The sequence below is a fragment of the Nematolebias whitei genome, chromosome 18 (genome assembly GCF_014905685.2).
Source record: "Nematolebias whitei isolate Nwh7 chromosome 18, NemWhi1, whole genome shotgun sequence".
NCBI classification, from domain to species: domain Eukaryota; kingdom Metazoa; phylum Chordata; class Actinopteri; order Cyprinodontiformes; family Rivulidae; genus Nematolebias; species Nematolebias whitei.
In genome coordinates this window covers 27,497,719-27,511,070 of record NC_056515.1, presented here as the reverse complement: position 1 = coordinate 27,511,070, position 13,352 = coordinate 27,497,719, and the positions used below count along the sequence as shown (strand labels likewise).

At 38.6% G+C, this 13,352-nt stretch overlaps 1 protein-coding gene and 1 non-coding gene across 2 annotated transcripts; both read right to left on the bottom strand.

The window, feature by feature from the left end:
- Positions 1 to 2,506: 2,506 nt before the first annotated feature.
- On the bottom strand, positions 2,507 to 10,992 carry ddx54 (DEAD (Asp-Glu-Ala-Asp) box polypeptide 54). Its single transcript, XM_037692314.1, has 20 exons — positions 10,731 to 10,992; positions 10,030 to 10,156; positions 9,879 to 9,949; positions 9,605 to 9,793; positions 9,470 to 9,519; positions 9,342 to 9,383; positions 9,170 to 9,265; positions 8,795 to 8,916; positions 8,545 to 8,606; positions 7,443 to 7,574; positions 7,161 to 7,371; positions 6,939 to 7,067; positions 6,614 to 6,835; positions 6,465 to 6,538; positions 6,186 to 6,386; positions 5,369 to 5,517; positions 5,164 to 5,277; positions 4,981 to 5,085; positions 4,784 to 4,875; positions 2,507 to 2,940 (listed from the first exon to the last, which is right to left on the bottom strand). Exons 1-20 carry the CDS (start codon positions 10,842 to 10,844, stop codon positions 2,684 to 2,686), a joined length of 2,559 nt encoding a protein of 852 aa, XP_037548242.1. The 5' UTR covers positions 10,845 to 10,992; the 3' UTR covers positions 2,507 to 2,683.
- On the bottom strand, positions 10,516 to 10,587 carry trnac-gca. Its single transcript has one exon. It is a non-coding gene; the product is annotated as a tRNA-Cys (tRNA).
- Positions 10,993 to 13,352: the final 2,360 nt, after the last annotated feature.

Here is a 13,352-nt window from a genome sequence, read left to right as displayed (position 1 = left end):
AATGTACCTGACAAAAAATAGTTCCAGTTTATATTTAAATAAAACATGCTAGATACCTGTTTTAATCAAATCATTGTCATGACACACATGTAGCAAAAATAATCTAAGCCATTTTCTAAATTTAAAAGTCGGTATATCAGTGAGTAGTGGTGCTCAAAATAAATTGATTCATAAAGTTCATGGAAGACAGTAAATATTAAGTTGTTGATCTATATTTTACACACTAAAGAATTCCAGGCTTTTACAAAACACAGATTTGCTTAACTTTTGCTGACAGAAAATGTAACACGTAAATTATATTTTACCTCAGGAGGAAATGGAAAGCATTTCAACTTATTTAGCGAACAAAATAGATGTTAGCCTTTGTAAGAGACGATTGACAAACTCTTGCATGTTTTATTAGCAATTGCATTATTATATACTCTAATGCAGCTGTAACCATTTCTATGCAAGTAAAGAATCCAATCTTCACATGCAACCAAAAATTTATTATTATGAATAAAATCAAAACGTTGTGTCTCAGAAAATTAGAACATTAATTTGCCAGCTTTTGGTACCTTTGGCAGTGTGAGCAAGAGCCGAGTCCAGCTGGAAAATGAACTCAGCATCTCCATAAAGCTCATCAGCAGAAGGAAGCATGAAGTCTCTAATGTCCTGGTAGATGCTGCGTTGACTGGACTTCAGAAACCCAGTGGACCCAAACCAGAGGACATGGACCCAAACCATCACTGACTGTGGAAACTTCACTCTGGACATCAAGCAACGTGGATTCTGAACCTCCACTCTTCCTTCAGACTCTGGGACCTTTATTTCCAAATCCATCCATCCATTATCTTTTACCCGCTTATTCCATTTTGGGTCACGGGGGTCGCTGGTGCCCATGTCCAGCAATCACTGTGCGAGGGGCGGGGTACACCCTGGACGGGCAAGTCCATCACAGGGACACATAGAGACAAACGAAACAAACAACCATTCACTCTCTCACTCACACCTAGGGACAATTTAGAGTTACCAATCAGCCTAACATGCATGTTTTTGGACTGTGGGAGGAAACCGGAGTACCCGGAGAAAACCCACGCGTGCACGGAGAGAACACGCAAACTCCACCCAGAAGGGCCCCTGGACCGGGGTTTGAACCAAGGACCTGCTCGCTGAGAGGCAGCAGCTCTACCAGTTGCGCCACCGTGCTGCCCCCTTTATTTCCAAATAACATGAAATTTACTTTCATTTGAAAAGAGAACATTGGACCACTGAGACACAGTCCAGTTGTCTCCTCTGCAGCTAGGACGCTTCTGATGTCTTGGTTCAGGAGTGGTTTGACTTGAAGCATGAGACATCTGTAGCTCATGTCTAGCAGTTAAATCAGCTGATCAGGGTGAAACACCAGTTTACAATATTGAACATTTTCACAATATTCTAATTTTCTGAGACAATATTTTTTGTTATTTCATTATTCGTAAGCACTCTGCCTCTCGCATAGTGACTGCTGGAGATGAGCACCAGTGACCCCCACAACATGAAAAGAAGCGGGTATAATGGATGAATGATTTGTAAGCCATAATCATCAAAATTACAAGAAATAAAGGTTTGAAATATGTCTACTTCTGTATAAGGAATCTATACGAGTTTCACTTTCTGAAATGATTTAAAAAAGTTGAACTTTTTATGATGAACGTGATTTTCTAATTTTTTGAGATGCACCTGTAGATGCTAAGAAAAAAAGATTGTACTGTATTGCAGCATTCAAATCACTTAACAGCCCTCCCTTAAATATTTGGTCTACCTAATGGTCTTTACAGAAAACCAGTTAAAGAAACAGCTTAAAATGGAAATAAATAAAACAGTTCAAATCAATAGGGCTATATGAAGGGAAACAAATATTCAAATATTGTACTGGTATTCTGCTGCTGCACAGCTTTCTGAGCAGATCCCATTAAACACTTGTCAAATCCTGGAAAAAAATCAGCATAACGTCACCTCAAAGTGATTTGGGTATGAGATTAGTTTGTGTTCTATTAATTAATAAAATCCCTTCATTTCAAAGAATTAATAAAACTAACATTGAGATGTTGTTAAACTTGGTTAGATTATTATAATTAAAGCATTTTGTAAGTTTGAGCCACTCAAGCATCTTTAAGTAAAGATATCTAATAATAGTCTCATTGGTGTTTTTATTTCTCAAAGGTTAATTTATATTCGAGGAAAAAATGTGGACCAAAGTATAAAATCATCCAGGATAAAAACTGACAATTAAAATCATTTCCCACTTCTTTAAAGTTGCTCAGTGGAGGCTTCACTCTGTGGCACTGACGCGTATTTAAACTTAAAAATAACTTTGAATTCAGTAAAATAACTCATTCAATCGACTGAGCTGCAAATGAGCCTTCAAAGAAGGTCCAAAGAATATTGGCTGTTCCTGGATGGGGTAAAATTAATTTTATTTTCTGATAAATATAAATTTTAACAAAACTTAGTTGGTTGTTTCCAATGAAAACGGGACCAGATATTCCTTTAGATCTGTATTCAATTATCGGTTCAGGACACAAAAGCTCAGTTTTGACTTTCAGCAGATTTAAAGAACGCAGTTTAAATAAAGTTCAGAAGCAAGAAATGATGTCTCCTTCAAGAAACTCCATGCTTCACTGCACATCATCAACCGTCTGCAAGTCTTTCTTCTGCGACCTCACAGCTTCTTCCTCATCTTCCCCTTCTTTTGGCCGCCGCGTCCGAAGCCCGACCTCTTCACCTCTCCGACCCACTGTTTGTTCTTCGAGCGGATTTTCTTCATCCCTCCTTTCTGCTTGAATTGTTGCTTTTGCTTCAGTTTGCGCTGCTTCAAGATCTGCGCCTTCGATTTAAGCTCAGACTGTACTCTGCGGCCGCCGGGTGTCACCTGTGGTCCTGCAGGACTGTGAGGGTTTGGGGCTCGGCGACCACGACCTGGGGGAATTATGACAGGAAAAAAAAAAACGACACGAGATAATAAGATAAATGAATGTCAAAATAAAAATAACTGCATCACTATACCGTATTTTTCGTCATATAAGTCACACCTTGTTGCATAAATTTGCAAGTCCTGCGACTTAAAAACCAAAACGACTAATATACGTTTTTTTCCCATATTTATAACCAATTTTTGGCTGAGATCTGACGATTCATTCATTCTGACATGGAAAATATTAAACACTACCATTTTCAGCCGCTAGAGGGCCATCAACCAAAAATAAACTTCCTGCTGCAGTTGAGCAGCTGATCAGATATTTTTCATGCAGAGCGGAGAAGTGGGCGTGGCCAAGAGCAGAGGAGGCAGAAATCATGACATTCTGTGCTCTTTTAGAGCTTTAGAGTTTAGAAACATTGTTTAGAATATTGCAAGAGTGTGGGAAGGGTTTAAAATGCCTTCATATATAGCTATTTAAATAATAAAATAAACTACTACTTACTACTTGTACTACTATTTCTACTTTGCGTTTTTTCGCTTACAGCAAGGCTTCAGAGTACGAAGCCCCGCGATTAACGAGGGACTACTGTAATGTCAAGCAAAAAAACAATTGTTTTTAGGCGTTAACCTTGTTAAATTTCGATGAAATGCACAGCGAGTCCTCCCTCTGTGCGCCTCCGCAAATTGATTTTTGAAATGCAGCTGATTTAACCAATATTGTGCACTTATTAAGGAAAAGTTAAACTGAGACAAACCTTTGCTATAACTTTGAGCAAACAAATAATTGTTTTTAAGTGTTAATCTGGTTAAATTCTTGTTAAAGTCCTCCCATGCACTAGGGGTTGAATAGGCTAATTGATTACTCGACTAGTCGATCCTGGATTATCTTGCGAGTTTTTACATTACCCGTCGACTAGTCGCATACCCCCACACACACACTGCGCTGTTCCCAACCCTATTCCACCCAATCCACATGGTGGATTAAATAAAATAAAACTAAAAACAGCGGGGCGGTAGAGCTGTCATTTCCAACATGGCCCAGCTTGAGCCAAAATAATGTGCTGGATGTGGGGGTGGCTTGGTGTCAGGCTTTTGATTGCGTCAGGAGACGCACGCGACTGACGATCCAATGTGGATCATCACCAGTCGGTTAAAAGATGTACAAAAAAAGTCTAGATGGATCACTGCCAGACACACCTGAAGCTTTCCAGCCGCTGTTCTTAGCCTCATCTTTTACGTGTCGCACGTTTCTTTGCAGCTTGATAATAGTTTTGCTTTTCCTTTGACTTATTTGCAGTATATGATAAATGGTAGGAGCATAAATATACGCCCGATGTTTTGTTGTTCTTTTTTTTTTTGGTAAAAAATAAATGATGTTTTTTTGCTAATATATATTTTTTTGCAAATATGATATAGTGTCTTGAGTTCCTATGACGTCATCGATTAGTTGATGCCGACTCGACTTTTATCATATTAAAGTCGACTTTAAGAAACATGTAGTAGTTTAACCCCTACTGTGCACGCTCCCGCGGCCACCATTTCGCAGCCAATCGATTTTTGGCACAACACCGGCCCACGATGCCGGGTGGTCAGCAGTGACGCATAATAGATGCGACTTATTTATGTTTTTTCCCACTTTATTAGACATACGTATTTGGACTGATGCAACTTCTATGGCGGTGTGACATGTACAGCAGAAAGTACAGTAAATACAGGTTTATAGCAGAGTTAAAATGTGAAAATTCCTTTGGAAATGTTTGATTTCTAAACAATTCTTAAAAACTGAACAAAAGATTGTGTATTTTGTGAGATTCTCTGATGTTCTGAACTGTGTTGTCGTACCTCGCGTTGACTTCCTCCTTCCTCCTCCTGTTTCTCCATCTGATCCAGATCCATCATCATCAACTTTGTATTTCTTCTTCCACTCCTCATAACTGACAGCTTGTTAAGTGAAACAACAGCTCATTATGACGGACCAACAAGAGTCTAAGAGGAGTCTCAAAATAATCAGGTTTATAGACATTTTGCCAGAAGGATACAAGTTCTTCTTGTTCTTGTTACTAACGATCTGCCCGCTCTCAGTTTTCATCCTTTTCTTGTCCTCCTTTCCTGATTCTCTTACAAAACGCTTCCTCTTGCGGTCCCTACGGCAGAAAGGCCGTAAATTATAGTGAAAAGTTAAAAACCGCAGGTTGTGAGCGTGAGAGAACTTAAATAGTCACCATTTCATTAGTGCTTTGTGCTGGTTTAACTGGTTGCTCTCGTCTCCCATCAGGTCGAGGACGGCTGAGGAAGCCTGCTGTTCAAACGTACCGCCGTCTCTACCAAGACCCAAGCTGACGACAGAACATGACCTCACAAGTTGAAAAATAAAAGAACACGCCATCTTCTGCTTTGTGTTTAGATTTCTAAATGTTCATGTCTCACCCTCTCTCCGAGTCAAAGTCCTTCGGTCTGTACGGGATAAAATACTCTTGATCTTTGCCCGTTTGTCTGCTTTTCTTGTTCTTTGAATGTTCCTCTCCATCTTCTGTTGGGTTTCTTCTCTTAACACCTACTACATGTGAGAACACCCCCTGGTGGGAACAATGAGAACTACATTTAAAATCCCTAGTACATGAATTAAAAATAAATATTTGCACCTACTGACACATAAAAAGTCACGTTCTTTCTTTTAAAACGTCCACAGGACATCACGTGCAGACAATACTCAAAGATAAATTAATAATATTTTACGACACGTGTGGAAATAAAGATGAAAATAGCGGAAAACATTTTAAAGTGAAGAATGTCCTTATTGAAGTTTAAAGCAGATCTGAAGACATTTTCCACACACAAAAAAAATCACATTTGCATTTGACAGTGGGATTAAACAAGTTATGCAGGGAAATGTTATAAACAAAATATTTTGTGCAATTTTAGCTTTTGAAGTATGCGTTAGAGAAGGCTACAACCGCACCAAGCTACAGCTCAATATCTGCAAAACTGACTAGGATACAGCGCTGCCTGTCTTTGATAAGTCCAATGAACTGTGGCAGCCATCTTGAATCAGGCTGACTATAAAAGTCAATCAGTTATACATGTTCATCCAGGGATTATGTTCTGAGAATCTCGTTAAAATCCACCCACTGGTTCTTGAGATATGTTGCTAACAGACAGACACATGAACACTTTAAGGATGTGGCTGCGTAATATAATTAAATTAGCCACCGGAGCATTGGTACTGATCTTGTTTGAGGCAGACCTTCAGATCCACGTCCTCCTCGCCCGTCATCTCATGGTCAGCAGCGACGGTGGAGCCGGCGGAGCGCTGCAGCCTGCTCTCTGCAGACAGCTCCTCTCTTCTCTTGCTGAACTTGTCCACCAACAGCATGTCCTTTGAGCGTTTGGTCCGCATCACCTCACTTGCAGGTGTTTTGCTGCTAGAGTTGATTTCAAAAATAGTCTACATCAAAGAAAAAAATATATATATATTACGAATTAACAGAAAACAAGTTTTATAGGACATGTGTTGTGAACTTACTGATTTGGACTTGTAGCCCTTTATAGCGTCAACCATTTCAAGGCGGTCCAGTTCCATTTTCTCCAAACCGGAACCTGAAACCAAATCAGACCAAACGTCATATTTAAATATTGTATTCGTTCGTCCATAATCATTTCCCTCAGACTGACCGAGTAACGGATGGACCGCCATGCTGGACATATCTGTGTTTTTCACCCGTCTGATGGACTCTGCGGAGGGATTCGGTCTGGACTTGAGGAACTGTTTGTAAGCGTTTTCTGAGACCCGATGCAGATTCTGCAGGTCCAGGGAGTTTTCGTGAGACACAATCAGATGAGAACCTTCATCATCCAAGATGCTTTGAGGAACTCTACCAAACACACCGTCTGAATCTGGAGGAAAATGGATGTTTTATATTATATACAAAGACGATATATAATAAAAATATTACATAAGTTAACATTAACTCCCTGGGAGAATTTCTACAATATCTACCTTGTGTGTTAGCTGTGGCAAACTGAACGGGCCTTCCAAGGAAGAGGTGGAGATCATAAACATAAGGCATCTCATCAGAACAAATCATACTGTACGCCGTACCGCTGCGACCCGCTCGCCCCACACGGCCTGATGGGAAAAACATGTGAGCATCGACATCATTTTTAAATTAAAGAAGAAAAAAGAAAGAAGAAGAACTAAACGAGTGTTTAAAGTACTAACCAACTCTGTGTAAAAAGAGTTTTGCCTTGGAGGGAAAGTTGTAGTTAATAACATTGTCCAGCAGGGGGATGTCGATACCACGAGCGGCGACGTCAGTCACGAGAAGCACCATGGCTTTCCGGTGCACAAATTTCCCAATGTTGATCTTTCTGGCGGTGTGATCGAGGGCGCTGTAGATGTAGGCGCACTCTATGTTTTCTGAAGACAGCAGCTGGAAAGAGCAGACGTTTGTTTCATGCATGAGGGAACACTGGTCATTCAGTGATCCTGGCGTTCTCTCACCTCCTTAAGGTACTCTACGTGGTGTTTAGTGGCAGCAAAGACCACCGTCTGCTCCTGAGGCTTCACCACGTTCCTCAGCAGGTGAAGCAGCAGCGCCGGTTTATCGTCCACACGAAGGTGAAAGAACGAGAGCTGACGGAAGAGAAGACAAAATAATACGTAGGGGATGCAGGTGTGCAGAGAACTGCGTAAGCTTCGGAATTTGTCTAAATAACATGCACGAGATCATATCCCATATGGTATGAACTGGACAGGTTCTTCTAAATGAACGGCTTTAAATAACTAAAGTTTGCAACAAACCACAGGAACAAACATCGTTTTGGAAGAAAGATTCACGAGAATCTTTGAAATGAGAAAGACTGAGCTGAACTAAAGGCACAGGTCGAGTAGCATGACGACACCTTGATGGTGGTTACACAAAGGTAAAACATAATTTGGGATGGAATAATGAAGAAAGGAGGAAAAAAAAGATGAAACTTGGACATTATTTGATATTAAGAAAAAACTATGATGGTAAACTTATGTCAAAACTTACTAATAAAACATAAATCTTAGGAATAATGTTCCCAATGTTAAAACCTTACTTTCTTTTTAACCTATGTGAACTTTGCTTTAAAGTGTCATAAATATTCAAGAAACAGGCTGATTCCATTAAACTTGACCAATTCTGTGATCGAAAGTGGTCAAATATACAAATCAGAGAGAAAAGTGAATGAAACGTAACCAAATAAAAGTGATCCATATTCATATTTTATTTGTATGTGCAACTTGAGCTGCGTTGGTTGATTCTACTCTCAACGCACTCCTTCAAAAATATTTATTTTAAAAATGTACAGTACACAGTGAAATTACTCGAATCCCAAAGAGAACAGCTTATTAAAATGGCCATAAATCTTAAAAAGCCATGAAATGTCCATGAAGTGTGTACATCTCTGACATACACTGTACAACCTGGACCCCAAACTTGTTGCAATACTTTTACATTTTAACAAAGTAACTTTCAATGATATAAACATGTATATGATCCTGTTGTTATTTTGATAAGTGTCTGTGGGAAAAATAATCAAAATCAATCTAATTAATAATCATTTGCTTTCTTTACCTTAATCTGGTCACTGAGTTTTGAATCAACGTCCAAGCGAATCAGCACAGGTTCAGTCAGCCCTGGAAATAAAAGTTTATTTCATTAGACTGGACCTCAAGCACCAGCATCAACATAATTCAGCAAATAAAGACAAACGTCATTTTGAATGCTTCGGATTTACTTAAAAGTTCCTCACAATGTAATAGCTGCACATGCAAACCACAGCTGCCATTTCATGATACTGAAGGGTTTACGAGGCCGATCTTACCAGCTCTGGCGAAATCCACCAACAGTTTGGGAAGAGTAGCAGAGAAGAGCAGAGTCTGTCTGGTGTCTGGAAGTCTCTGGATGATTTCCTGAAGCTGCTCGGCAAAACCCATTTCAAACAACCTGAAAGGAGGAACACACACAATCGCACACGCTGAAATGTCCATTTAAGTTTCAGCATGAAAGTGTGTCCAGTTCTAAATTTTTGTGTCCCTCATATTGAGCCTACACCGAAGCCTGATCCCAAAACTGTAAAATTAAATGAGCTCTGACTAATATTAGAAATCAAACGTCTGCATGACACTTATCAAAACTGCTCCAAAAACTTCATTTCTTGCAACAGCCACAAAAGAACGAGACCAATCCAATTCCTCACCTGTCGGCCTCATCAAACACCACATATTCTACGCTGTGCAGCTTCAGATTCATGTCCTTGATGACGTGCATGAGACGACCCGGGGTGCCAATAATTCTGAAAAGGGCAGAGAACAGGATTTTTTTTTTTAAAAAGCACTTTATGAAGTAATTTTTGAAACAAAAACACTCACATGTCAGGGTTTTCATGAAGAGCAGCAAACTGATCTTCCATTCTATAAAAAAATAAAAATCAGACATTTACAGGTTATGCACAGACAGAAAGCAATAGGAAACAGAATATTACAAATGAGCTGCACACCTGTCTCCACCAAGAATCAAAGCAGTCTTCAGGCCTGTGTATTTTCCCAACTAAAACACCCAAACAAATAGAAACATTTTTTAACCATTGTATCATTTAAAAATAGATTTAATACAAAACATACTGCAGACATACCTCCTTTGTGAACTTCATGGTCTGTAGGGCCAACTCTCTGGTGGGGGTCAGGATGAGGGCTCTGGCTCCTGTCTGGGCTTGAGGGGCTTTCAGTTTCTCAAACATGGGCACGAGGAAAGCAGCGGTCTTACCGCTGCCTGTGCGAGCCATGGCTACAACATCTTTTCCATCCAGGATCACAGGAACAGTCTGAGATGGTGAAGATAAGAACTCAGCATCAAACAAGTGTGTTAATATTAATGAAGAACACAATCTGAAAGAATCCCTGACGTACCTTTCTTTGAATAGGCGTGGGGACTTTGTAGCCCTTCTTCATGACACCCTTAAAAACAGGGTAGCTAAGACCTGAAATCAGACACAAGGAAGTAAAACTGTGTTCCCTGGAGGTCAACGGGAGACAAACTAGTTCTCTTCTTTTTACTCACCCATCGATTGAAATCCTCCAGACTTCTTTTTCTTCTTGTTTTGAGCTCTGACCATCTGCCTGGTGTCAGGCTCCACGTCTGACAGGCAGTCCGATGCTGCAGGAAACCGTGACAGCTTCTTCCACGGCTGTGGGAGACAACAGCAAAACATTAAAACGTGCTTTTTAATCACAACTGTAAATGTGGAAATCTTCACTCATTCATGAGTCAGCCATTCATGGATAAAGGTTTTATATATTAGAACAGTTTATATATATATATATATATATATATATATATATATATAAATACCTGCTGTATATTAATGTTTATATTTAACAGTTACAACTTGAAATTAGCAGAAACAATATTTAACAAAATGTAAGCCAAATAAAACTCGTGGTGTGTCATACTGTTTTATTAAGAGGCTCTTTAAGGTTAAGATATATCAACACCATGGTATTTATTATTTAACTGTTATTATGAATGAATTACAAAATAGCTCTCAGGGGGCATCCGGATTTGAACCGGAGACCTCTTGATCTGCAGTCAAATGCTCTACCACTGAGCTATACCCCTTGACGCACTTACGACAGCTGCTGAACTCCTTTATGATTCAATAATTAGGTGAATTATGCTGTTACTTGTAGTTGAATGTCTGATTATCTTGTATATATACCCGTAGGAAAACAAGTTTCGTAAATAACACTTTAGTTACTTACAGACTCATCATCCTTAATTTCCGCTGCTAGCTCGAAGTCTCCGGTGTCAGAGTCCGACAGCGGGTCCCTGTTAGCGTGTCTCTTCTTCTTAAATTTCTTCTTCCTCTGAGCCATCCTGTCACTTTGTTCTCCTTAACACTGAGGGGTTGATAACTTCGCTGCGTAAATTAATAAAAAGAAACGGAATTAAACTGTTTTCGCAATGAACAAAACACACTACGCGGACATGTTGGAAACACGTGTGAGATTCTTCTTCTACGCCCGGTCTGTTGTCGTTTGTTGCTCATACTGCCACCTACTGTTCCGAAAGAGAAGTACGCCTTTTAATTCGATGAACCACAACTGATAAATTGATAAATTACTACTATTGCTACTACTACTACTACTACTACTACTACTACTACTACTAATAATAATAATAATAATAATAATAATAATAATAATAATAACAATAATGTGGAAAAATATGGTTAAACTTATAGTATGAATATAAAGGCTGTGAAAATGTAAAACATAAAATAGCTATTGCCTAAACATGACACAATTATGTCAAAGCTGATCAGCACTACAAACATAAATAAAACATGTTGGAATGGTCCCATTATTTGCATTAAGCTGTATGTCCAGTAGCCCTGTGATGGACTTGCAACCTGTCCAGGGTGTACCCCACCTCTCACACAGTGATGGCTGGATATGAGTACCAGTGGCCCCCGTGACCCAAAAAGGAAGAAGCGGGTAAAAGAAAATAGATGGATGGATGTCCAGTACCACTGTTATTGCAACACAGAACTCTCCCTGATTTTATAAAATAAATAAATGTTTTTGTGCCAAGGCCCAAGTAGACAGCCTTGAACAGTCAATAATATTATTTCATATAAAAAAAATCTTACTTTTGCAGTTTAATGTGGCATAATCTGTTAATAAAAAATAAAATTTTCAAGTTTTTATTTTATTTTAATTTTTTGTTGTTGTTTTGTTTCCAGTGGTCTATATTTTATTTTGTTTTGGACAGCACTGTCAATTTAGAAATTTTAAATGTCATGTGGGTTTCATTATAATGCAAGACCAGATGCTTCTCAAAAGCACAGCTGTCCAAAAACAAAACATAAACACTATATTAATTATTAAGATGAATATATTTTAACTTTAGTATAAATAATATTTGCTAAGATCATCATTATGAAGATGTGAAGCAAAACATTTTTTTTTTACATTTTCTCTATTTGTGTGTAGCATAGAATATGTTCTAATTTTGATTATTTTAAATCAGTTGATTGAATAAAACTACTTTTTAATTGTAAAATCCCAAACTAGAAACGTATAAAGTAAAATAAAATGCTATGTGTTGTCATCATTGTTTGTTACCATACAACATATCCTTTGGATGCTAACACTGACAATCGAATGAAAGCCAAACTGTGCTGCTCTGCTTTAATCCAGCAGGCTGATGTACAGTAAATAAATCAACTCCATGACAACAGCTCAGAGCCAAAGCCATTCATGTTCTCTCAAACCGCCTGGCAGCAATTACAACTAAATCTGCTCAGGAAACTGAGAAGGCAGCAGGGTTGTAATGATTATCAACAATAACACTTATATGTGCCTCTATAGGAAATTTAACTGATACAGCTAAACATTAGGATATTAGGGTAAAGTAGGGAAAAAGATATACTGTACTGGTTTTAAAAAACCCTTCAAATAAACCACATGGTGGCATCAATGTGCTCCCAGTTCATGATCTACAATTCCTGGTAGGGACTCAACTGTTTCCTCCACAGTACAAAATCTGACCAAATTGTCTCCATAGAACGTGGTTTGGGTCATCCTTTTAATGTTATGCAAAACTTTAAAGTCAGTGTTTACTGAGAGTTGTGTAAGTGTGTTTGAAACCTCCTACTGGATTACTAACACCCATTTGTACAGTATGGCACAACTCCCAAAAGAGCACTGTCATTTATTTAAGCATAACAACAGTCGTTAGAATATACAATGAATTATTGATGAGAGTCAGTAATTTTATTAATTGTAGATTAAGGCATTAAGAGGTAAGTGTAATGAACAAAACAAATGAAAATTAAATATTAATTATGACTAATGCATTGTATTTTACTTTTTATTTGGGCCTGGGTTCATGCCTGAGTAAATAACTGAGCGTCAATGCATCCCTTCCTCATTCCAGTAATACAGTGTCTTATGGAGTGCTTCAGCATGTATGCACATGGGTGTCATTTTGAAAATCCATATCATGCTCATTACAGGCTTTCTCACATTGACTGTTTCTGGGTCTTCGCTCCCTTTAAGCCACACTACACTTCCCTAAAACAGCACTTTGCTGTGACTATCATGTGACAAATTGTAGGAAAAGATTTACATCATCATGGAAAGTGGTGACCTGTCCTCATCACAGTCAGTTCTGTTATGCAGTCACGCAGTTTAAGATGGACACCTTCTGGCCACTCATCTATACAACTTTCAGCTCAAACTGGTCTTTTTGTCATCACAAGAATTAAAGTGACTGTTTCTTTGGTTAAATAAATTTCACTCCTCTTTATTTCTTTTTTGTTGGAAGAAAGGGGACGACATCATGCTGTCAAAATTATAGAATGTCCCATTCATTAGGTA

Coding starts and splice junctions, on each gene's coding strand:
- ddx54 (XM_037692314.1), bottom strand. CDS start 10,844: ATGGCTCAGAGGAAGAAGAAATTTAAGAAGAAGAGACACGCTAACAGG. Junction 6,387..6,464: donor AGGGCTACAAGTCCAAATCA/GTAAGTTCACAA, acceptor TCTTTGATGTAG/ACTATTTTTGAAATCAACTC. Junction 4,876..4,980: donor AACAAGAACAAGAAGAACTT/GTATCCTTCTGG, acceptor ACAAGCTGTCAG/TTATGAGGAGTGGAAGAAGA.